The following is a 26,796-nucleotide window of genomic DNA, read 5'->3' on the forward strand; positions in this document are numbered from 1 at the left end:
AGACACTACATCCTCCACCAGAAAGACACTTCGTCCTCTGCCCTTGATTTCAATACTGTTTGAGGAATTATGAGAATTTTAAGATAGACAAATCACTATACCTGATGATTGCCACTGCATGCTTTTAAAAACTAATAGATAAGGTTAATGCAGATACATAACTCATAATTACCCCTGAATTCTTGAGAGTTTGAAATTGTGCCTTATTGAAAGTTTAAAATGAGAGAGGGAGAAACTGGGAAACCAGTCAGTTTATCCTTAGTTGATAGCAAGTTATGGGAATGAACCCGTACAATGTGGAAACAAGCCATTCGGCCCAATGACTCCACACTGACCCTCTGAAGAGGGGCCCACCAGACCCACCCCCCTGTAACCCTGTATTTCCCATGGCTAATGCATCTAACCTAGGAGAAAGTGAGGACCACAGATGCTGGAGAGTCAGACTCAAAACACGTGGCTCTGGAAAAGCACAGCATCTGAGGAGCAGGTGAGTTGACATTTCAAGCATAAGCCCTTCACCAGCACCTAACCTACACATCTCTGAACACTATGGGCAACTCAACTTGGCAAATCCACCCTCACCTGCACATCTATGGAATGTGGGAGGAAACCCACATGGACACGGGGAGAATGTGCCAAATCCACACAGACAGTCACCCAAGGGTGAAATCAAATCAATTCTCACTGAGCAATTGAACCTTACAAGCTGCCCAAAGAGAGTTGATTCCATTGAAAAGGCAGATTATATCTTCCAGCCCACCAAATGGACTGCAGTGGCTCAAGAAAGCAGCTCATCACCACCAATAAAAAGGCAATAAAATATAAACAGAAATTGCTGGAGAAACCTAGTGTCTTATAGCTTCTAACAATTTTTATGATTTTTTTTCAGAACTGGAGTAATATAAAACTAGTTCTGCAATATTTGCAATACATTAATTAAAAGTGTGAATTGTATTGAGGTTATGGAGGGGGTTGGGATAATTGAGGAAGACTAGGCCGAGCCGTTGCTATGGCGATACTTCCTGCGCTCCGCCCTCTGACCCGGACGTGACGTATTGTTGTTGTGGCGGCTGCTGCTGCTGCGAGGATGGAGCAACTGAAGGCGGAGATCGAGAGAAAACGGCGGCTCCTGGAGGACAGCCGGCCCTCGGGGGTGAGGGGAGAGTGAGGGGAGGGGAGAGGAGGGAAAGGGAGCCGGGGGGTGAGGGGAGCGGAGCAGGGCCAGAGCCCTGGGGGGGGGGGGGGGAGGGGAGGGGAGGGGAGATCCCCGGGGGTGAGGAGTGGGACAGGGCCCCCCGGGGGTGAGGAGTGGGACAGGGCCCCCCGGGGGTGAGGAGTGGGACAGGGCCCCCCGGGGGTGAGGAGTGGGACAGGGCCCCCGGGGGTGAGGAGTGGGACAGGGCCCCCGGGGGTGAGGAGTGGGACAGGGCCCCCGGGGGGGTCCTCGGGGAGGGTGAGAGTGGACCTCGGAGGGGTGTGTGTGTGTGTGTGTGTGTGTTATATCTGTGTTGGTGGGGGAGGAGGAAAGCAATAATTTATATTCACCAACTTAAGCACCATTTCTACCACCAACATACGTGATCATTGGAGAGAAGCTTCTGGATAGACATAAGAAAGATTTCAAGCTTTAGATTAGATTAGATTAGATTACTTACAGTGTGGAAACAGGCCCTTCGGCCCAACAAGTCCACACTGCCCCGCTGAAGCGCAACCCACCCATACCCCTACATCTACCCCTTGCCTAACACTACGGGCAATTCAGCATGGCCAATTCACCTGACCTGCACATCTTTGGAGTGTGGGAGGAAACCGGAGCACCCGGAGGAAACCCACACAGACACGGGGAGAATGTGCAAACTCCACACAGAGAGTCGCCTGAGGCGGGAATTGAACCCGGGTCTCTGGTGCTGTGAGGCAGCGTTGCTAACCACTGTGCCACCTTGTTAATTGTTGGGATTGTTATTCTCGCTTTCCCCCTCTCCTGAAGGTGCAAACTTCATACAGGAGTATGTTTCCCTGTCTTTTAGTTTACTTCTTTGACTTATCTTTTTGTCTTTAAATTTCTCTGAATGTTTTGTTTTATAGATGTTTGCTTTTAAGTTGACACTCGTTATATCTTATAATTAATAGTCTGTATGTGGTGTTATATAGATCCTAATCCTGGAGTGTAATGTGTTGATGGGAGCAGCTTGAAGTGTTCAATCTTGTAGAGAGAATGCTGACCTCATCGAGTGGTGAGGAAACATCATTCATAGGTTTGAATCTGTCCAGTTGGAACAGTTGCAGAGAGCAGGTGATCTACAGCCTAATTCCTCCCTCTCCTGGTGGAATACGATATAATTACATGAGAGTGGAGCTTTCAGCACAATGATTTTGTCTGTCCACTGTGCAAGTCCATAGGAATGGCAAAAGCACTATGATTATTGGCAACAGTAGGCATAAAATGATCATTGGGCACATTTTCTTAGCTGAGGCAGATCTTGAAATAGAGTTAACATGGCCATTTTGACATCCTGCATCTCAATATTATACAATCAATGGTGTAACTCCTTTCAGCAAATGGGACACATTCTTATGACCCGCTTTTTACAGTTCTCTATTCACATTCCAATGGTAGTGGCTATTGTGGGATGAGAATCTGAAAAACTATTGTTTAGATTCCCACTGAGGTGATGCGTAAAGCTGTTCACAACACAATATTTCTTTCAGAATGTGGTGAATAAGATACAGAGAAATTTACTTTTGTATTCTTTCAGGAATCAAAAAAGTTCTTCAAACGTAGTGAACTCGCCAAGAAGGAAGAGGAGGCATATTTGGAAAGATGTGGCTACAAGGTACTTATTTTAGTTTGAGGTTATGAAAGGTGAATGAACAGATGTGACTTTTCTAAAAGTGTTGCAACCAAATGCATTTCACCAGTGAGATTCATCTGTGAGAATTTAACGTCAAATCTTTCCTGTGAAACTTGTATCAATAGGTTGTAACTGAGGAGCCAACTCCAAAGGTATGGGTTCAAAAATAAACTTTATCTTTTTGTTTTGGGCTGTTAAGCAACCCATGTAGCTGACTGCATGACAGAAAATAGAATGCAAGTAGTGAACCTGTGCCTTGGCTTTTAAAATTTGGCATTGTTTTATTAGACTTGTTCAGTTAAATAAGATTAATTTAATAAAGTGCTTTTTCAGTCATCAAGCCAAGTAAGTTTCATAATCCATTTGAATAAATTTTTACTTGTTTATCATTTACTGTATAGATTCTGAATTAGAGTAGAAAAGTACCATATTTCTTATTACGGAAAGCTAGCTTAAATTATTTCTTTAAAAGCTGTGTGTGGAATGAGGCAGGGTAAGAACAAAGACTGCAGATGCTGGAAACCAGAGTCTAGATTGGAGGACTATGGAATCTAGACTATGAAATGAGGCAGTATACTGAATGCGCTGTCACATTATGAATATGTGGGAAATCGGGTTAGAGGACAAGCTTGTAACAGTAATCTTCTTGATGTCAGAAAAAGGACAGGTATTTATGTCACTCAATAAGAGAAAAATAATTAGCAAGAGAATCATTTTCTAGTCATGCCTAGATTTGTGATTGGTTTATAGAGTGGTATTGGCAGGTTTTAAATTCTCTATTTGTAGAATAAAAATTTTTAAAGGGGGAATAAAGAGGAAGAAATTGATTTTAAATACATGAATTCTGTGATTGAATAATTGTATTAGGGTAAGAGTTAAACTGTAACTTTTAAGCTATTTATGTTGATCTTAAAAAGTAAGAAAACTGTTAGTTACTGTGGTAAGTTTCGACTCACAGAATTGGTAGGTAACATGAATAAAGTTATTATATCGTGTATTGCATTTTTGTTCTCATGCTAGTCCAATAAAAGAGTAGATTACTCAGAAATTTTAAAAAATAGCATTGACACTCTTACATGCATGAAAGCACTTGGAAAGCTTGTGCCTGCATCTTGTGTCTGCAGTGTTGGTAGAAAGTACAGTTTAAACCGAATGCTGTGGTATTGCAGAAGTAGCTGTTTGCCTGCTTTAATAGTGTTACTGCAAGTCACATTCTGTTTTGCATTGTTGGTCCAGGCATGGAATTGAAAGAAAAACAGCATGGAATAAGCATGAAATACAAGGATATTGTAAATATTTATCAGCATATGTGATATAATTTATTGTGGAAAATGTTCCAGAACATTAGAGACAGGTGCAAAGGGTAGCTGGCGTACAGTGCAGAAACATCACATTTATCACAAGTGGCCCATGCTCACTTTGAAGCTCCATGTGAATGTACTGTCACCCTCCTCCATCTAAGTATCTTAGCACCTCCTTCTAATCATACTAACCACTGGCCAGTTTTTACACATTATCATCTTTTATCAAATGCAGGTTTATGTTTTTGATCAGCATAATCTGAACATTGTGTTAAAATTTTCATAACCTGTTTGAATTATGTAGCACTTGCATTTCTCTAAGGAAAAAATAAACATGTTGGCTCATTGAAAATGATGGGGCTAAAGAGTAAAACACTTCCAACAGTTGTCTTCTTTTGTATTCTTTTATTGTAATTAAACATTGATAAAGCACACTTTCCTAATATTTCAAACGTAAATCTCTACCAAATACCATTATTTAGAGAGGTTTAATTAAAATTAAATAAGAATATTACATTCAAGCTCATTCATTTGAACTTTCCCATTTGACATATTGTTAACTTTTCTCCTTACAAACTGTATTACATGTTGACATTGATCTGTCCTTGAAATACACTCTGCAAATGATAACAACATTCATCCAGGCAGGAAACTGGGTTGAGTGAAAATCATATGCTTGCTAGTAGTACAATGCAGAATATAATTTTGTGATTAAGAGTAAGCAGTAACCCTATTGGCCTTTTTTTTAAAAAGTGCTTCATTAGTAATCCATTGGCTTTCAGATATTTTGGAATAAGCAAAGCATTTGGAATTTGCAGTTTAAGTCAGGCTTCTTGTGTACCTCCCACTTCGTTCAGCCCCATTGGTGAATGCACCTTCAGCTGTGTACACTCCAAGCTTTGGATTCTATTCTCTTTCTGCTCCTTTAGGACATTCCTAGTAGTTGTTTGACCGCAATTTTTGTCACGTAACAACGCCATAAGATACAGGAACAGAATTAGGCCATCCGGCCCATTGCATATGTTCCACCATATCAACCATATCATGGTTGATATGTTTCTCAACCCCATTCTCCTGCTTGCACCCAATAACTCTTGATCCCCTGACCAATCAAGAACCTATCTATCTCTGACTTAAATACACTCCATGACTTGGCCTCCACAGCTTTTTGTCAGTGAGTTCCACAGATTAACCACCTTTGGCTGAAGAAATCCCTCCTTATCTCAGTTCTAAAGGGTCATGCCTTCACTCTGAGGGTGTGCCCTTGGGTCCTGGTCTCTCTTTTCTACATCCATTCTATCCAGACCGCTCAGTATTCTGAAGGTTTCAAACAGATCCCCCACCCCTCACCCCCATCCTTCTAAACTCTTGCCAAGTATAGACCCAGAGTCCTTAACCACTCCTCATATGACAAGTCCTTGATCCCCAGATTGGACTTGTAAACATCCTCTGGACCCCTCCAATACCAGCACATTATTCCTTAGATATGGGGCCCAAAACTAATCTGTACATTCTAAATGTTGCCTGACCAGAGCCTTATACAGCCTCAGTATTACTTTTCTGCCCTTGTATCTAAACCTCTTGATATGAATGGTAACGTTGTTGCATTTCTCTTGCTAACTATCACCAGAACTTGCATGTTAACCTTAAGAGAGTCCTGAATTCGGACTGCCAAGTCCTTTCGTGCTTCAAATTTCCGAAGTCTTTCCGTTTAGAAAATATTCTGCGCCTCTATTCTTTGTACCAAATTGTAAAACCTCAGACTTTCCCACATTGTTTTGAGTGGTCGTCTTTGGGCAAGTTTAAAACATTCAAATTAGGTGTTAATTAAGAGTGATTTCCATTTCAGTTCAAAGTCCCAAAAATTAAAATATGTGGCTCTCTTACAATGTTTAAGTTGCTCAATTACAATAATGGGAAGAACAAAATAGTATTCAACAAGGAAGGGTTTGGAGGGATATGGGCCGGGTGCTGGCAGGCGGGACTAGATTGGGTTGGGATAACTGGTCGGCATGGCCGAGTTGGACCCAAGGGTCTGTTTCCGTGCTGTACATCTCTATGACTCTATAAGCAATGCAAAAAGTATACTATGTTTGTTTCAGAAAAAGGCAAAGTTTACCATTTTTAAAACTCTAGTCTTTTGTAGGAGTCAAAAAATAGCAGATGTTAGGTGGTTTTGGTGTAATCATGTTTGGGAAAGCTGATCTCCTCTAGTGTTTCACCAAACAGGAAATGGGTTGCAAACAGGTTACTTATAACTTTTATGATCTTTTACTTGTGTGATGCTGTAACTTAGAGGTTAGTTCTTGCACTAAAATGTAATGACGAACACGGTTAACGTACAGGTGCAAACAAAACCAATTGAAGAAAATGCTGTCTCTTCAAATCCAGTACTTGAACTCGAACTTGCAGAAGAGAAGTTACCTATGACCCTTTCCAGGCAAGAGGTAAGATTAAGTCTTGATTCACATTGAATTTTGAAAACTGCCAAAATTCAAGATCAGTTATGAAATAATACATTTTCAAATCCTTCATAGTAAATCAAAATCCACACTGTTTCAATTCAAATATCCTGTCAGAATTGGAGGCAGCATCTTTGGTAATTAATTTGATACATTTGATTTCCATGGTAATATTTCATTGTCGTTGCTATGTTGTCAAATTAAGTCTTCAACAGAACACCAAAAACATCAATATATAAAAGTTCTGGTTATGAAAGCTTTCTTGATTTGAGTTGTCTGCTTGTCTGCTATATGGTATGCTTTGCAAGAAAGCAGCTGAATAGTCTATATTCTGGTCTCTACGAAACCCTATTTTAAACTAGCTGCTGTTGAATATGATCTAGCAATTTTTACTACTTCTCAGTCTTTTCTTTAGCAACTTTGAGTTATAGTTGCCCAGTGGCTTGAACACTCTGCATTGCTACAGGAAGCGCAACATCACAGTTGGGTGCTTCAAGATGTTGGCCAAGTGCTCTGCCCTTCTGTAAAATCATTTTTACAAAGTTTATTTTCCTTTTACTTTAGAATAGACATACAGGGCCAACATTTCTCTAGAAATAATACTTCTGAGCAATGCATCTCATTACGAATATGCAAATTGGATGGATGCATGTAGCAAGGAAGAGAAATCCCATGAATTATAAACCACTGCAAACTACTGAACAATTTGTGCCGCTCTGCTATTGACGTTGTGCAAGTGGCATCGAGGCATCTTGCTTTTAATATCCCTGAGATTTACTGAATTTTTATCTCCCTCGGCATATTATACTTTCCAATAAAGGTTAAATTTGATAATTAATGATCTAGGTATCTTTGACAGCATGAAATTGAGTTGCTGCCAATTAATCTGTCTGGCCCAGAAAGTGAAAAATCAAAAGTCTGTATTCTTATTCCTATGTGTTGTAATTCCTTTGTGGAAACATTTAAAGGTCTAATTTTCTTTAGGAAATCTTACTTTTCCTTTCTTTCCGCCCACCCCCCCTTCCCCATTTCTCTCAATCTATACCTGATATAACTTTAAATTCAACTATTCAACTATTCAAATCACCCTCCCTCTTAGTCCTTCATCTGTTTATTTCTCGATCATTAAATGTAATTGGTTAAGGGTAAAACATCAATCTCATCATTCAGCAAGGTCCCAGATGCTTTGTAGACCTCTGTACAGTTATCAGTTTGCACTTGAGAAAACTTTGACAAAATGTTTTTGAATTGATGTGTATAAGAATAAACTAATGGGGCCTCAGGGTGTGATGTTCTGACCTGCCATATTCTGAGCTATAGAAATTTTCTAAGTCAAATTTTAAATTGATTATAATTATCAAACTCTATGGTGCTTGTGATGGAGTTGCCATAGATGGTGCTGTTGTGCTATGACAATTAATTTTCATTCAGAATTGGCTCAAGTGCATCAACATCTGTGAGAGAGTAACATTACTTCACTTATTTCAGGGGAAGTCCCAAAAGAGGAGGAAAAATACTACACCATGCTTATGCTTGGTTTTTAGACAGGAAATAACTTTGACTTTTCATAATTATGTTGGAACCTGCAGTTTTGTATTGGATTGCCTTTTGTTCAGGAAATGCTTGATAAATAAATACTGCAGACATCATCATCTTTCTGCTCAAACAACATTTCACTCATTCAGAAGCTGTCCAAAGAATGGCTTATTATTGCAACTATATTTCTGTGATCAAATTAAACCATTTTGCTGTCTTTCAAGGTTATTCGACGGCTACGTGAAAGAGGAGAACCAATTCGATTGTTTGGTGAAACAGACTATGAAGCCTTTCAACGTCTTCGAAAAATAGAAATCTTAACTCCTGAAATTAATAAGGTATTTTTTTTTTGAGGAATGTTTCATTGTCATTTTTCATAGGAATGATCCCTGAACTTAGCATTAGCACAAGCAAGAACAGTAAGACATAGATTTAAAACGACGTGCAAATGAATGCAAGGATGATGTCAGAAAAAACTTTTATTCAGTAAGTAGGATATGCAGTGTACTGCCTGGAAGTGTGGTGGAGAGAGTCAGTTGAGGCATTCAAGAGAGTGTTGGATTTGTTTTTGGATTGTAATGGTGTGCAGGAATATGGAGGAAAAGAAAGGAGATTGGCATTAGATAATACAGCCAGTGGTGATGCAATGGTCCAAATGGCCTCCAACTGCATTATCATAATTCTGTGAGCTGCTTTTACATGAAAAAATATGCATTGTGGTAGCATATTCATATATGGTGCACAGGAACTACCTGGCGAGAAGATTGCTGAAGTGTTCACTAATTTAAGATTTGCAACCCAGAAAGAGACAAATGAAGAGGGGCACATGCAGGTTCAGTTGAGAGAAAGAGATAAAGATAAAGGGTGGTTTAATTTTGGCAGTTTCCAGACTATCCGAGCTTCAAATAAGTCTGTTTTTGCTGTTTTAGGATTGAAGATGATGAGCTGGGAAAAGCCCAGAGTTATTTCTTGAGAATTCATTGAGTTAGTTTGTGACTCTGTGTGTGGGTCTGCAGAAATTCACTGAAAGCACATGTTTGCAACCTCAACAGTTGAGTAAGAAATTCAGAGTTAAGATAGGAGTGATAATTCACTGGACTGGAGTTGAGTTTCTTGAGTATATTGCTGAGAAAAAGACTGACTCTTTTTACTGTTTTTGATCAGATGTTTCCGACTTGTCATAGCGGACGTGAGACTTGGTTTCTTTTTTATTTAGTAAACTTGTATTTTTGAAGTACATTAGCACCCTGTTATGAATAGGTTCAATGATTGACCATCACAGTAACCAAATGGTAAAAGTAAAACTTAGGGTCAGTCAAGTCCGGTTTCACTCTGGAATTTGATTTGTAATGTATTTTTTATCAGCTGGGATCATTATAAGTAATATTATGTTTCCTTTTATTAATATTGATATTTTAATCTGGTATTTTCAAACCAGATTCTGAGAACATATAATAAGATGACCAGGATTAGGAACCGGAGTAGATCGTCTGGCCCTTCAAGCCTCATCCGCCATTCAGTAGGATCATGACTGATCTTGTATGCCTAGCCTTGCATTACTTAAAATAACTTCAGAAGCTTTCACATAATAAAACCATATGTATAAGAAACCAGAACATACAAAGACATAGCTACAACTGCTATAAATTTGCTAAGAAAAACTGAAATACTACTCACCTTAGGTAGTTTTGTGATTACTATTCTGCATGATGAAAGGTTAATGTAAGAGAATGATAATGTGCACAGCTATCCGAACAACAAATGAACCAACGAATATGTAATAATTTTAATTAGCCATTCCAGCCTTCATAACTACTCTAATGCTTTTGTTCTGTCTGACTTCCTACAGGGTTTGAGAAATGACTTGAAAGCTGCTATGGATAAGATAGACCAGCAGTATTTAAATGAAATTGTTGCTGGTCAGGAACATGGTGAAGAGGAAGGACAGAATGACCTGAAAGTTCATGAAGAAAATACAACAATTGAGGAACTGGAGGTAAGAATTCAGCTTTACTAACTCGTTCTTTAAGATAATTCAGAGATAGGATGAACCAAAGCTTTAAGATGTTTTAACAATTTGTTTTATTAATATTAAAACACAGTGGTTGGGGGGATCCAAGATGGCAGCAATCTAACAGGTCTCCTTGCTGAGCTTTGCTCCATAACTCCGGCGAAGTGGTGCTTTTACCCTTCTTAACTCAGCTATTTTGAAGAAAATCGATAGTTTAATATTAGTAAAGTTGTTACGTACCAATTTTTTCAGTCAGGGAAGATGACTAGAGGCAAAGGACAGAATAAATTGTAACAGGCAGGACGCTCCCCTGCAGTATTAGACATACCTGCACCTGCAGTTGTGGCCTCTCCCGAACTCCTGATGGACTCATCTACTCGACAAGGCTTGGCTGTGGAGTTCGCAAAACTCTGGGGGAAGATGGAGGCATCGATTGATGAGAGTCATGCCAGGCTGCAACTGTTCGCGACCATGCTGCAGAAACGTGAGCAGGAACTGCAGAGTTTCGGGAAGCTAGCAGAGGAGGTCGAGTAGCGGACTGTGACGGAGACCTCGGTGGGATATATCAGGCTCTGGCGAAGCAGGTTATGTGCCTTAGTCGAACAGGTCGATAACCTTGAGAATCCAGGTCGAAGATAAAACATCCGGGTGGTCTGGCTGCTGGAGCGAGAGGAAGGCGAGCACCCAGCCAGCTTTTCCGAAGAATGGCTACGGCAATTTCAGGGCTGGGAAGCCGAAGCGGGCTAGGTAGACTTACATGGGAAAAAATTATTTAACATCCTCACTTACTATGTGCGGAAGAATATTTTGATGAGTAGGGTGTCTGAGAACCCTCCAGGCCTGTTGGGGTGGCTTAAGTTCATTATGGAACACATTTGTTTGGGTTTCCTCACAAACATGGTGCACCATAAGACAGAACTGTTTTATAAGACATAGCAGCCCTTTTTGAATTACCTGGACACAGGCTTGTCTGCCATTTTAATTAGAGCATTTGTTTAACCATGGTGGTTAGGTTTAGTGAGCCTTGTGCCCTGGGAGGAAGAATCCCGAATAAATACGGTTGTAATAATTAATGCTCCAGAAGGTTGGGCACTTCAGTGTAGTTGTGCTGAGTGGTTTTATTTATTTATTTAATAGATTTGTAGTGAGTGTAGTTTTGATTTGTAGAGTACGGTAGTAGTTAGTTCGTTGTAATTGTTATTATAATTTTAAATTGTTATATTTTTGTAGTTTTATAATTTTGTAAAGAAAACATTTCTCAATAAAAACACAGTGGTTATACAGAAAGGAATTATTACAGCCTTAATTAGATTAGATTAGATTACTTAGTGTGGAAACAGGCCCTTCGGCCCAACAAGTCCGCACCGCCCCGCTGAAGCGCAACCCACCCATACCCCTACATCTACCCCTTACCTAACACTACGGCCAATTCACCTGATCTGCACATCTTTGGACTGTGGGAGGAAACCGGAGCACCCAGAGGAACATTGTGAGGCAGTAGTGCTAACCACTGTGCCACCATGCCGCCCACTAAGTACAAGTCAAAGCTCTGAATGCCAAAGGCTTAACTCAGCTTTAGGATATTGAAGTGTTGATCCGTTCCAGAGATCTTTCCTTGTATTCTTCACATCTGTGTCGTGGATTGTAGACTTGATTGTATGAAAATTGTTATATTTTACTGATGCCTGAGCAAGTTTCTGGAAGTTTTCTTCCATCCCTAACTTCCATTGTTCAAAATTGGTTGATATCTGATGTTTCCAGTTGATTCTGATTGACTTTCAGGCCTACCTGATGGTGGCTTTATCTTTAATCTTCTAGGAAGCACTTCTACGCACAAAGCCTGGTGGTGTTTGGAACTCGCTCTTCCACAAATGCCAGCGGATGCTGGATCAGTTGTTAATTTTCAATTTGTGATTGATAGATGTTAAGCAAAGGTATTAAGGGATATGCGGCAAAAGTGAGGACTGCAGATGCTGGAAACCAGCGATTTTATCTCTCCGCCATGGAGGCTTCCTGCCTCTATTCCTGATGAAGGGCTTTTGCCCAAATCATCGATTTTCCTGCTCCTCGGATGCTGCCTGACCTGCTGTGCTTTTCCAGCACCACTCTGATCTAAATTAAGGGATATGGACCAAAAGCAGGTACAGGGAGTTCGGCTGTAGATTAGCCATGATCTCATTGAATTGTAGTGCGATAGGAACAGGAGTGGGCCAATGTTCCCTTATTTCTAAATGCATAATCTCAGTTAGCCTTCCACACATCTTAAGTAATAGTAAGATGTGTGGAATAGTAATAACACTGTTTGGACCTCGTCAGTGTACACAGCATTTCACCTTGAATAATGATTATTTTTGAGGTCTTGCATTTCTCACCAATAGTTGCCACCAAATTCTGCTTTTGGGTAATCTAACACTTTCAGCTCATTCTTTGTATTTTCTTTAAAGTAGCTGCTGTTTAGTAATCTTGCTTGTTTTGAACTATTGAGAACTGATAACTGTGTTTTAGAAGTTAATTTTCCTTTTCTGAAACAAAATTCAAAACTGCTGAGACTTAATGTTGGGTGATCTAATGCTTTCATAGTTTGAGATTATCATTTATATTCAATAATATGAAAAGTCTCTGAAAAACCTGAATTTAGGGAAGATACACACAGGATAATCTAGATTCTAAAGCTGTAGAAAAGAATGATAAAAAGATACCAAAGGAACTTTAAAAAGCTGCTTTCAAAAGGGGACAAACATGTTGAAAGTATAAAAACTATCAAAAGACAAAAATAGAAATACTGAAACTCTGAAATCAGTACAATGGAAATCTATAGCATCTCAATCACATCTGATAGACTAGGATTTGAATGAGATGCTTCATATTCTGATATAAATATTGAATCTAAAACATTAATCTGTCTTTTTCAGAACATGACTGACTGTAGTTTTCTAGTGTTTCCATATAGATTTCTGTGCCAACAACATTTTACAGCATATCATGATAAACATTGAAAGATAAATGTCATAGGATAAATCCTTACAAATGAAAGGAGAGGATACGTGTAAGAGGATATGCTGCAAAAATTGATGTAAGCATTTGTGATCTAGTTGGAGGACTGAAACGCTATGTCGGGGTTATCACAGCAGAGGGAGACTTGGTAACATTGGTCTGAGAAAGCAGTGCTTCTTTCAGTGCTGTAAACTTGCTGAGCAACCAGCAAATCAAACGTTTCCTAATTTTTGACTCTATACTGCTTGTGGTAAATAAGCCATGAAGGCTGCAGATCCTCAATTCCTGAGGTGCTAGCTTGTCTGCTGTAGAAGACATCAGCTGTCCACTGTGCTAGTGAGAAGATGTATCCAGTAAATACAGTCAAGGTTTACTTGCTATGACCAAGAAACAGAATCTTCAAGTTTAGTAGATGATGAACCTATCATTGGCAGTTTGAGAGAGTCTTGCATAATATTTCTGGGTCCAGAGCTAGTATCTGTGAAAGTGTTTATTTGTACAGCATAACTGCACTAACGTTCTCAATGTGAGTTGCAGTCTTTTTAATTTTCCCTCTTGCAACATCTACAATGTCACATGACTATCAAACTAAAAAGCATTAGCCATTTTAAAAAATAAAGCAATGTACTTTCATAATGTCACAACAGCTACAAATAAGTTGTTTTTTTTTTCATGCTAACTGCTGTTAATTGGATAATTCACAATACTTCCACAAATTTCAACTGATGGTTGGTTTGTTTGTTTGTTTTATTACAGGCCTTGGGTGAATCCTTGGGTCAGGGTGATGACTCTAAAGACATGGATACCATAACCAAAGTTCTAAGGGTAAGACTGCAAATGCTAACTATATTTTTAGAGCACTTATTTCGGACAGTGAATTATGCATATTTAACGAGTTGGTCCAGAGAGTGAACCAGCCATGTCTGACATGATGAAGCTATCCTTGTCCCGGTGGCTATAATTTAATGCCTAGTATACAGGAGCCTAACGCACAAAACTGCTCATGATCAGGCATAATTGCCTCAAAATTGACAGTCCCATGGCAGGGAGACCATGCAATAGCTAGGCTGGAAAAGAACCACTTTCAACGTTTTGAGTTGAAGATGTTCTTTAGAGGCATGTACTGAGGGTAAATTAGAGGAGATTTAATCTATCTGGCATGCTGTACCTGAAGTAGACTGCTTGATGCTATCAATTAACGTTTGAAATGGAAAATGTTGTTTTCCTGGGCAATAAAGTTCCTTTCTTCAATGAGCATGAATTTATTAAAAGGTGTTCTTGCCCCCCATAAAGCCCCCAAACTTATTGATTCTGAAGAATTTTAGGTAGTTTAGATGTAAAGTTTCCAGTGTGTGCACCTCCCCAAAAGAAACCCACTGAGAAAACTGTAATCTTCCATGGAATCCTAAAATTTTAAAGCTTAAAGCTTGTCTGAGATGGTATATATCAGGTCTTCATCTGTGATGGTGTAAACATTGCCTAGGTTTTGTGCATTCTGGCCAGGAGAGAAAACTGTTAGCTTTAACAGATGATTAATATGTCGTTGATTAACTGAGAGAATCCTCAGTTTGTAAAGTCCCTATTTATATTGTCAATATATTTTTCCAATCAAACTGTTGAGTGATATTATTACACACCTCTGGAACAGGTGGACTTGAACCCAGGCCTTTTGGTCCAGATGTAGGGGCACTACCACTGTGCCACAAGAGGGCCTCCCCTAGACAGTGACCCTATTTGAGCAGTGACACTGTTGGAGGAATGAAGCCAGCGCTTCCCCTTGGAAGGCATGATTCCATTACAAAGGTGCCCAGTATGGGGCTTGAACCCATGACCCTGAAATTAAGAGTCTAATACTCTACCGACTGAGCTAGCCAGCTATATTTCACAAGGATGTATATCACAATGTGATGCAGCTGTCAGTCTTAGTAGGGTTAATTGTTACTGAAATTGCCTGATAGACTTTCTAATCAAAGGTTCATATGTACTGAATAGTTAGATGTTTTGATTCAGTGACCTCCCCCGTTTACTGTGCCAGCAACCTGAAGTAATCATTCCCATCTCCAGACAACCCGGTAATCTGCATTAACTGTTTTTAACATCTGGATGAATTTTGCTGCTGTTTTAAATGTTTCAGATCTACTTTCAATAAACCTTGCCTGTTGCGCAAAGTTGGCCTTCAGTACACATGATCAAACTGTACACTTGTACATTTGAGGGGTATAAATGTAGTACCCCTTTGTGATTTGTACTTTAATATTCTATTTCACGTGTGCTTTCATGAGGACTTTTCCAGTCTTCTCAAAAACAGATGGACAAGGGCTTTAGTGGGATGAGGCTAAATACAAATCTTTAAGCTACTTTATTTTGCAGAAAGTAGGTGGGCATAGAGAATAATAATTGTCGTCAGATCGCACATTATCTAAGTACCGAACCTTACAGAAAAGTTATAAATACTCTACCATAATCCCTATTAGCAAGCTTCCTTATCTTTTGCTGATTGTTCGATCTCCGCTAACTCTAGAGTTGAAGTAAATATGAACAAATTTCCCCTTGCCAAACGGAGTTCCCCGCTTGACCTAATTAGATGAATTACTTGACTTTGGAGGCGCCATCATTTCTTCAAAGCCTCCAACTTTGGAAACTGGGAGCCAGCGTTTTAATGTCAAATTTCTGGCTAAGGCCTACCTCTATAAAATCTGAGCTGTACTGGGAGAGAGAGCCAGGTTTGTTTTTGGCTATTGTTGCATTCAATGGAATTTGGAGGATCTTCTATCAGACTTGTCCCTATTAGAGATTCAGTAATTAGCTCTTTAAATAACTCAATTGTCCCATTACCCTGGAATAAGTTCTTCGCTTCACTTAGTTCCTTTTAAATAGTTTTAGACATTTCTAATTAACTTGTTCAAAATGTTGTGGCACACCTCTGGAGCAGTTGGTACTTGAACCTGGGCCTCCCCACTATTTTCTTGAATGCTACCTTAAATGAGTTAATGAATTACCCTGACCATAATGAGGGTGGCAAGTTGAATTTAGAGCGATACAGCTTGAAAACAGATCATTTGGTCCAACTCTTTCACACTGCCCAAGTTTCCCAAACTGAACTAGTCTCACTTGCCTGCATTTGGCCCATATCCCTCTAAACATCTCCCCCTATTCATGTACCTGAGCAAATATATTTTAAATGTTGTAACTGTACCTATATCTACCATTTCTTCTGACATTTTGTTCCATGAATAAACTACCCTCTGTGTGGAAACAATTGCCCCTCAGCTCCTTTCCCAATCTTTTTCCTCTCATCTTCAGATTATGCCCTCTACTTTTGAACTCCCCTAGACTAGGGAAAACGCCTTTTTTTTTTGTTCACCTTATCTATAGCCCCTGTGATTTTATAAACCTCAAAAAGGGCACCCCTCAATCTCCTATGCTCCAGTGAAAAAGCCCAGCCTATCCAGTCTCCTTGTTATAACTCAAACCCTCCAGTTCCAGTAACGTCCTTGTAAGTCTTTTCTGCATCTTTTCCAATTTAATAATATCCTTCCTATAGCAGGATGACCTAAACTGTATACATTACTGCAAAGTGGCCTCACCAACATCCTGTACAGCTGCAGAATGATGTCCCAACTCCTACACTCAGTGTCCTGTGTAATGAAGGCAAGCATACCGAACGCCTCCTTTACCCTCGAGGCCACCATCATCTCAAAATACTTTATAGCCAATAAAATGTTTTATAAAATGGAGTCACTTTTGTAATGTAGGATGCACATTAACTAATTTGCACCTGGTAAGCTGCCTCAAATAGCTCTGTTGTAGGAATAGCCTGTGTTTTTTTCTAGTACTCTGCACATTTGCCTTGTCTTAAATAATAACTCATTGCTAAATATGACTCCTCTCTCGACTGTTTTCATGATGCAGAATAATCAAAAATTTTATTATAGTGTCTCCAGTTCTTGTCAGCTGGCCCATTGAGATTACCACTGAAGGCGCAGTCAACAGAGCAACAAGGAAGGTTGAACAATATGCCTATAAAGAAACCAATTCCAATAAGTAGTAATAATTTAAAACCAAACATCAGCTGTCCTAAAGCATTCGGAAGAAATATAGTGAAGTTTGATGTAACTTGGATCAAATACTCCCAAATTAATTAGACTGCAAGGATCTCATGGCTCCCAATGCCCACCATTTCCCTCACTCAACAGGATTCCTTCTTCATCTGGTTACCTCACTCTGTCTTCAGCTTTGCCCCTTGCTTCACTTTTGGACTGACCTGACGAATGGTTCAGCTCATCCACCAAATCGCAGCTTGCGCACACAACCATCAGCCCACCCACCCTCAAATAAAGCCTGTTTCTCTGCTCAGCTCACTTGTCTTGTGCCATTTTGATCCTGCGCAGGATCAAATGTCAGTGGTTCGTTATAACAGCGTACAATCCTTTGGGCTCCAACAACTGTATTATCTCAATTTTCACTGCATTTTAGAAACTGTTTTTGACTCAACATATCTCAAAGCACATTTTGTATTAAAGAATATTATATGGGATTGGGATTAAAATATAACTTTGCCAATCCATGTTCTTTTAAAACAAAAGTGGATTCAGTGCGCTAGCCTAGTCCGATTTCCAAAAAAAAAGAGAAACAATTTGATGCATAAGGTCTGTCGATGTGAAGAAATAGCATACACATGTAATTGTGTCTTCATGTAGGCTTTACAGAATGCAATCATAAAATGAAACTAGAATTGTGGGCGGCACGGTGGCACAGTGGTTAGCACAGCGCCAGAGACCCGGGTTCAATTCCCACCTCAGGCGACTCTGTGTGGAGTTTGCACAATCTCCCCATGTCTGCGTGGGTTTCCTCCGGGTGCTCCGGTTTCCTCCCACAGTCCAAAAATGTGCAGGTTGGGTAAATTGGCCATGCTAAATTGCCCGTAGTGTTAGGTGAAGGGGTAAATGTAGAGGAATGGGTCTGGGTGGGTTACGCTTCGGCGGGTCAGTGTGGACTTGTTGGGCCGAAGGGCCTGTTTCCACACTGTAGGGAATCTAATCTAATCTAATCTTTTGTCATTTTACTAATGAAAATCTCTGAACTGCATTTAGAATGTTTTGAGTCTCTATTCAGAGGTTGAACAAAGATTTTTAAACAAAGCTCTGAAAGCTTTTTGCAGCATCCAAGAAACGTTGTTCTGCATATGTCAGAGTGTTCCATGAAGTAGAAACAATCCTCAATCCTGAAAGGCAGTGCTTTGATCTCCTAATATTTTAAGATTAAAGCCTGAATTGTGAAATCTGATGCTATTGCGCTTCTCCTGACCTGCTATTTATGTGTGTTTCCTAATACTTAACAAAAAGTAGACTTTTCTTCTCTAATATAAAACAGAACTGCAGATGCTGGAGACCTGAAACAAACAAATAACTGAAATTGCTAGAGAAATTCAGCAGGTTTGGCAGGATATGTGGAGAGAAAGCAGTGTTAACGTTTCAACTCCTGTGACCTTCAGAAGAGTTCTGAAATGTTTGTTCTCAAGATGGTCATTCGTCTGTCTTTGGAACTCCCTTGATCAAAACAAACAGTAGAAGCAGCATCTTTGACACAGATTCTTGAAAAGCAAAGGACTGAAAGGTTATTGAGTGCAGTAATTAGATCAGCCATGATCTTAATGAGTGGTGGAGCAGATTCAAGGGGCTTAATGGCCTAACTTTGCATTATTAACTAATTTGTGTGTTCTTCAGAGTTTTCGAATATATTTTTATGATTTTGTTCTATAGTTTCTTCTTGATGTTTGGGCAAAAGACCTGAATGCCAGGGAGGATTATTTAAAGTGCAGTGTTCAGGGTAAACTTGCTGGAGCCACCCACAAGCAGACTGAATCCTACTTGAAACCTCTCTTCAGGAAACTTCGGAAAAAGGTAAAAATTTTGAAACTGATAGTCACTTCTGCTTTTTATTTTGATTTTATAGTGGAGTTTTCTACCAGTTCGGTATGTTGTGGTTCTGTTCGCCGAGCTGGGTGTATGTGTTGCAGAACGGAGAATTCACCACAAAGGTATACAGGAAAGCCACATACACAGACCACATACGAAAGCAACCATCCCAACACACACAAAAGAAGTTGCATCAAGACACTGTTCAAAAGGGCCACAACACACTGCAGTACACCAGAACTGCAAAAAGAGGAAGAAGAACACCTATACAATGTATTCGCCAAAAACGGATACCCCTGCAATTTCATCAACAGGTGCCTAAGGGAAAGACAACGGAACGGGGACATGCCACACTACCATACATCAAAAACATTTTTGAACTGACAGCCAGACTACTGCGACCACTAGGACTCATAACAGCACACAAACCAACAGCCACTCTCAGACAACAACTCACCAGGACGAAGCACCCAATACCCAGCATGAGCAAAACCAATGTAATGTACAAAATCCCATGCAAGGACTGCACAAAACACCACATAGGACAAACAGGAAGACTGCTAACGATCCACATCCATGGACACCAACTAGCCACGAAACGACACGACCAGCTATCATTAGTGGCCATACATGCAGATGACAAGCAACATGAGTTCGACTGGGACAACACTACTATTAAAGGACAATCCACACAGAGAACAGCCAGGGAATTCCTAGAGGCATGGCACTCATCCACAGATTCAATCAATAAGCACATCGACCTGGACCCAATATACCGGCCACTGCAGCGGACAGCTGGAGCTGACAACCAGAAGCGGCAGATACAAACCACTATAAATGCCGGAGGAAAGATCACAGAAATGCTTCACAGGAGGGTCCCAAGCACTGAGGATGTCACCTGACAGGGGACGAAACGTCTGCAACACAAATTCCCAGCTCGGCGAACACAACCACCACAACGAGCACCTGAGCAACAAATCTTCTCTCAAATCTTGACCAGTTAGGTATCCTCTGATTGGTGCACATTTCTAAAAAAAATAGACTTGTGAACTTTTTGGAATGAAGAAGTACAGATTTCCAGCAGGAAATTAATCTTTTAAATTCCATAGAGGCTGTTCAAAGGAGGTTTACTAGGTTGGCATCTGGAATGACCATGTTGTCCAATGAGATAAGATTGGGCAGGCTGGTGGTCTTTCCACTGGAATTCAGAAGTGCATAAGGTGATTGGATTGAAGTATATAAGATCCTGAATGGCCTTGGCAAGGTGGATGTGGAAAGGATGAGCGAGTCCAGAGCTCAGGTTTAAAATTAGGGCTCCCCTTTTAGGACAGATATGAGGAATTTCTTTTCTGTCTGAGGGTCACGTGAGTTTGGTACTTTGCCTGAGCAGTTGGTGGAGGTGGGGTCATTGAGTATTTTGAAGGTGGAAGTAGTTAGATTTTAGTTAGGTAGGGAATCGTGAGTTATCAGGGAGAGATGGGAACATGGAATTTGGAACACAAACAGACCGGACACGATCTTACTGAATGACAGAGCAGGCTGAATTGGCCAGATGACCTACTTTTACTCCTAATCTATATTTTTGTAAGTATTCCCAACTCTCAAAGTTAGAATGTTTTTAACTTTAAGCCCTGTGGCGATAATGAAGTTTGATTAAAAAAATTGTAAATAATTATTTTTTCTGTGCAATTACTGCTGTGTCAATGTTTGTGGACTATTTGATTGTTAGTTTGATTAGTCATATAAGACTTGTTATAAATACTGCATTAATTTATTGTAGTTTCTCTAAATTCAAGTTTAAATGAGTGTTTCTTCTACTTTCTCCTAGACTTTGTCTCAGGACATCAAAGAATCCATAACAGATATCATCAAATTCATGTTACAAAGAGAATATGTTAAGGTAAGTACTTTAATAAAACCAATTTTTCACACTGCAGTCCTTAGGTTGATATGCTGTTAGTGTGGCTCTTCCAAGATTTGAAAATGCCATGGTGAAGGAACAGCCAGCTTCCTAAATTAGTATAATGTGTGGCTTGGCAACTTGGTGCTCCCATGTTAAGCTAACCAACTTGTAGTTACCCATTTTTGTCCCCCTCCCTTTCTGAATAAGGGTTTTAAATGAGCAGTTTTTCATTCCTTTGTGACTTTTCCAGAATCTCTAAAGATTCTTGGAGATGACATCAGTGAGTTCACTATCTCTCTATATCTACTTCCTTTAGTAAGAGGCTATCTGGATAGAGCTTGGAAATAAAAAAAAAGGGTGATCACTTTGGGATTATGCTACAGGCCTCCAGAAGTCAGAGGGAGATAGAGGAGGAGCAGATATGTAGGCAAATCACAGGAAGGTGTGAGAGGAACAGAATTATCATAATAGGGGATTTCAACTTTGCTTGTATTAACTGCGACAGCCTTTGTGTCAAAGGATTAGATGGGTGGAATATTAATGTGTGCAGCCAGTAACTAGATAGCCCTACTAGAGAGAGAGAGCAGTGCTACATCCAATCATAGGTAATGAAGAAGGTCAAGTTTCAGTGGGAGAGCATTTTGGGGATAGTGACCATTAGCCTAGGTTTCAACGTCCTTATGAAAATGGATAAAGATAGTGCAGAAGTGAAGTGTCTAATTGGGGGCAGGCCAGTTTCAATATCATTAGTCAGGTACTGGGAGCAGCTACTTGTATGTAAGTCTACATTTGGAAAGTGGTAATATTTTAAAAGTAGTTTACTGAAAGTTCAGGGCCAGTGTGTTCCTCTAAGATTGAAGGGCAAGTCCAGGGAACCCTGGATGTCAAAGGATATTGAGAGTTTGACAAAGAAAAAGAAGGAAACATGTGTTAGGTACAAAGCATTAAAAACAGGGATAATCCTTCCGAAGTAAAGAGAGTGCTTGATAAATTAAGGACAGAAGGAGATAAGCACTGTAACTATCACAAGAGAAACGTACAAGGGAGACAAGGCTGAGAAGTCCCCTGGACCAGATACATTGCATCCCAGGATACTCGAGCCATACAACATAGCTGTTCAACTTAGTAATTGTGTCAGGAAGATGGGCTGAAATGTTGTCAACCTACGACGATTCTGGAATGGGAGAGACGGGTTAGCAAGATTAGTTCTTAAGGAATATAGGGAGAACTAGCCAATTGGATCCAGAACTGGCTCAAAGGTAGAAAACAGAGGGTGGTGGTGGAGGGCTGTTTTTCAGACTGGAGGCCTGTGACCAGTAGAGTGCCACAAGAATCTGTGCTGGGTCCTCTACTTTTTGTCATTTATATAAATGATTTGGATGTGAGCATAAGAGGTAGAGTTAGTAAGTTTGCAGATGACACCAAAATTGGAGGTATAGTGGACAGCAAAGGACAATAGGATCTTGATCAGATGGGCCAGTGGACTGAGAAGTGGCAGATAGAGTTGCTGAAGAAAGAGACCTTGGAGTGCAGGTTCATAGTTCCTTGAAAGTGGAGTTGTAGGTAGATAGCATTGCTCACTCAGAGCATTGAGTACAGGAGTTAGGAGGTCATGTTGTGGCTGTACAGGACATTGGTTAGGCCACTGTTGGAATATTGTGTGCAATTCTGGACTCTTTCCTATTGGAAAGATGTTGTGAAACTTGAAAGGGTTCAGAAGAGATTCACAAGGATGTTGCCAGGGTTGGAGGATTTGAGCATTCGAGAGAAGCTGAACAAGGCTGGGGCTGTTTTCCCTGGAGTGTCGAAGGCTGAGGCATGACCTCATAGAGATTTATAAAATTATGAGGGGCATGGATAGTTAAATAGGCAAAGTCTTTTCTCTGGGGTGGGGGGGGCCAGAACTGGAGGGTATAGGTTTAGGGTGAGAGGGGAAAGATATAAAAGAGACCTAAGGGGCAACTTTTTCACACAGAGTGGTACGTGTATGGAATGAGCTGCCAGAGGAAGTGGTGGAGGCTGGTACAATTGCAACATTTAAGAGGCATTTGGATGGGTATATGAATAGGAAGGGTTTGGAGGGACATGGGCCAGGTGCAGGCAGGTGGGACTAGATTGGGTTGGGATAACTAGTCGGCATGGACGGGTTGGACCGAAGGGTCTGTTTCCATGCTGTACATCTCTATGACTATTAAAAGTCTCTGTGACTTTAATATCTGAACTCTTTGGTGTCATATTACCCATGCTGGGGCAGCCTGTGATGATCATGGCTGGATAAGCTGGTAGTCAAGGATAAATCCTTATAAAAGATCAACCTTGCTATTTGATTTCAGTGAGATCATCATAGAATCCCAGCATTGCGGAAGGAGGCCATTCAGCTCATCGAGTCTGTACCAACCCTCTGCAGAGTATCCCACCCAGGCCCAGGACTGTACCTCGTGACATTTATCATGGCTAATCCACCTAGCACATCCCTGAGCACTATGGGCAATTTATCATGGTCGATCCACCAAACGTGCACACCTTTGGACTGTGGGTGGAATCCAGAGCACCTGGAGGAAACCCATGCAGCCATGTAGAAAATGTACAAACTCCACACAGTTACCAGAGGGTGGAATTGAACTAGGGTCTCCAGTGCTGTGAGGCAGCAGTGCTAATCACTGAGCCATTGTGCTGCCCATGAGATGTATTGAATGAAGCTGGTATGGCCTATTGTAGCTTGGTATTTGGGAAACTACAGAGAAATGTCAAAGCCATCCAGTCTTATAAATTTAGCAGCATCTGTTCTTTGTGGCTGTGATGTTGAGCTGTTGTCTTTCTACAGGATCCATACATTATACTTTGATGTTTAGTAAGGGAAATTACAGAAGCCACCAGCATGCAGCTGAACATAATTTTATTATTTCAGAAATGTTGATAATGTAGCAGCTATGAAGTTTCATTTTATGGAAAAACTGTTCCAGGTAGTACTGTCACCTGAAAGTCTGTGTCTTCAACACATAAGATGCACAGAACTAATTGTTACTGTTGAATCAGAGTTTGTGCAATAGCAATTTGCATCACCTGGTCATTTAACTGACCTGAGTACTTCTGTTCGATTTATTACGTAAAGTTAATGAACAGTTAACTAGACCACTTTTGTGTCATCATTAAGTGTAGATTTTGTAAGAAGCATTTGTCTTCTCCACAGGCAAATGATGCTTACCTTCAGATGGCCATTGGCAATGCTCCATGGCCCATTGGAGTTACCATGGTTGGTATCCACGCCCGTACAGGTCGTGAAAAAATCTTTTCCAAACACGTGGCACATGTATTAAATGATGAAACACAGCGGAAATACATCCAGGTTAGTCTGTTAAATCTTAAGTGAGAGGTTTTATACTGAACTGTGAAAGGTACTTTCAGCTTTTATTAGGCTGTTATGATTTAGTCATCTTTCCACATTTATTTTCTGGTGTAAGTGGTCTTAGGAAAGGTACAATATCTGGCTGACACCAGTAAAGGAAAGTCAGCTTTTGTATATTCGCTGACTCGCATTGGTACAGGAGATCAACAATCTAATATGTGTTGCCTCTAATGACACCCCTGAAGTTGTATATTATAGATGTAAAACACACACTTTTTTTCTGAACAAAAGGGCAGTCATTTCATGATTATGGTTTCTTGACTGTAGCTAGAAATGTACAATTGCTTCAGTTACTTTCTGATTAGCCTCAGCAGTTTATAGGCAGCCACAATTATCTTGATTTGGCTATAGAGAGCATTCAGCAGTGACCTTGGAGAAACATGTCTGGTTAACTCATTAACTGCACTCCATAAGCTTTTTACCTCTTTGTGAGCATCCGAGATCAGCTAATGTTTAAAGAAACTGAGAAACTATGAAAACAATGATAACAAATAAATCTAATATTTCACATAGCATTTGACAAGCTATGATGAAATTAAGAGGGAAGCAACATTGGACATTTAGCTTAATTCTGAGGTATTCATTTTAATTCTAAACAGCTTGTACAAAGTAGAAACACATTGTTGATAACAATTGCTTCGTAATTACAGGTACAATGAGTCCATTGAAAGACATTTTTGCAGATTGTTGAGGGGGCACCAGATTCTGATTTTCATATGTTTGAAATGAACATTTGGCTGGTAGCTAAAATTGTACCTGTATTTCAGCATTGAATCTCCCTGATACTATAGAAAATTATTTACTGTTAAGTATGGTTAGAGCGTTAGACATTGTACATTGGAATGTGAATTGCCTAATAAATTTGCATGTGTCACCTTTAAAATCGTAAAACGTCTCCAAATTCCTGTTTGATCATTAGAACTTGTGATTCAGGAAAATGCTTAGCCGTTTAGATTACATTCATTCGCCAAAAACCATCGCCCCATTTCACTTTTCCTCATTGGTGTTCTTCCAGGGCTTGAAAAGGTTGATGACCATCTGCCAAAAGCATTTTCCAACAGATCCGTCAAAGTGTGTGGAGTACAATGCACTTTAACCAGCTAGCTTTTGAATAGAACCTTTTCTGTATTATTCCTGGATTGAACTGTTAAGAGTCAGACCTATCGGGAGCTATAAAGAAGAATTTGTGGGACTGTGCAAGTATTTCAAACATCAATGAAATGTTCTTCAGAAAAGCACAAGCATTAAAGCTGCATGACCCCACAGTTGTGTTTGTTTAGTATTAAGTAACTTACAAGCATCTGCATCCAATTGTTTTTAATTACCCTTCTGGTAATTCAAACCCATTTTTTGATAATTTAAGTCTCGTCAATAGAAATATGCTCACAAAGTCTTTGGGAAAATACTTTGAATTCAGGATTGTGTTCATACAAAACTTTAAGATGTATGGTTATTGAATATGTTCTGTCATTGGTTTTGCCTGACTCATCTGTAAATTATTGTAACTTAAGTTCTGAACTCAGTAGGATTTCAGCCATACTTGGTGGCTATTACTGAGGATTGCATTCTATATTTTGCCCAGGTACTTGCCATTTTCATGGTTGCATTTTCTTTAGCAATTGAAGGCACTATCGACTCACATTTGCTGTGTCAATAATTGTGTACCACTTCATATTACATTCAAATGCATTTGAGGCAGACTGTCCATACTAAATGTGAATTGGTATTTTGGACATTCTTCAAGTTCTTATACCAAATCATCCTGCTTTGTGTTATCATACAACACTCTTGTTCTTTCCATCACTTTATGCTGCCGAGTTTAAATTGTTGGCACTTGCACAATAGTCTCAGTTTTGTAAAAATACTGTGTAAATGTTTCTTATGTTCATGCTGTCTTATCTTGGCTGCATCTTTTAATGTCTGAAACCTGATGCTGTAAATCAGGATATTCTCTCAAAAATCTAATTTTGATATCTCATGATTATTGTACGTGGCTGAAATGTTTAAGCTTGCAGTAAATGCTCTTTTAATTTTTATGTCATTTCCAGGCTTTGAGGAGGAGTAGACAAGAAGTAGACAATAGTTCAGCACTTGAGCAACAGTTTTCATACATTCTCTTTCCTCCATCCATTTTTATTTTTGGAGGATGTGCCTGGCATTTACTGAGGACCTTGTTTAGTAACAGTTAACAGTGGCTGTGCAGTTATATAGGTTGGAACATCCAAAGTACTGCACCTCACAAGTTTACAAAAGACCAGGAAATACCACTGTAGAATCTGCTGCTGTTTGTGGCAGAGTAGTAGCAAACAGCCAACTACCTTTTCTATTGTCTTGGATTGTAGGATATACTGAATAAGCATCTGTTTTGCAATGAAATCTTAATTACAGCCAAACTTAATAAGCCAAACATATT

At 39.9% G+C, this 26,796-nt stretch overlaps 1 protein-coding gene and 1 non-coding gene across 4 annotated transcripts; one reads left to right on the forward strand and one right to left on the reverse strand.

Moving 5' to 3' along the window:
• Positions 1-467: 467 nt before the first annotated feature.
• prpf18 (PRP18 pre-mRNA processing factor 18 homolog (yeast)) lies at positions 468-26,790 on the forward strand. Of its 3 annotated transcripts, XM_072563048.1 has the most exons (11): positions 1,042-1,153; positions 2,757-2,834; positions 2,978-3,004; positions 6,499-6,600; positions 8,376-8,489; positions 10,001-10,147; positions 13,913-13,981; positions 18,919-19,059; positions 20,903-20,974; positions 24,168-24,323; positions 25,399-26,790. In XM_072563048.1, the coding sequence occupies exons 1-11, from the start codon at positions 1,088-1,090 to the stop codon at positions 25,477-25,479; spliced, it is 1,053 nt and encodes a 350-aa protein (XP_072419149.1). In that variant the 5' UTR covers positions 1,042-1,087; the 3' UTR covers positions 25,480-26,790. The 3 variants fall into 3 exon arrangements, with proteins under 3 accessions (XP_072419151.1, XP_072419149.1, XP_072419150.1); XM_072563050.1 differs by lacking the exons at positions 1,042-1,153; positions 2,978-3,004 and adding an exon at positions 468-487; XM_072563049.1 differs by lacking the exon at positions 2,978-3,004.
• On the reverse strand, positions 14,961-15,033 carry trnak-cuu (transfer RNA lysine (anticodon CUU)). The gene has a single exon. It is a non-coding gene; the product is annotated as a tRNA-Lys (tRNA).
• Positions 26,791-26,796: the final 6 nt, after the last annotated feature.

Source organism: Chiloscyllium punctatum, chromosome 44 (genome assembly GCF_047496795.1).
Source record: "Chiloscyllium punctatum isolate Juve2018m chromosome 44, sChiPun1.3, whole genome shotgun sequence".
In the NCBI taxonomy this organism is placed as follows: Eukaryota; Metazoa; Chordata; class Chondrichthyes; order Orectolobiformes; family Hemiscylliidae; genus Chiloscyllium; species Chiloscyllium punctatum.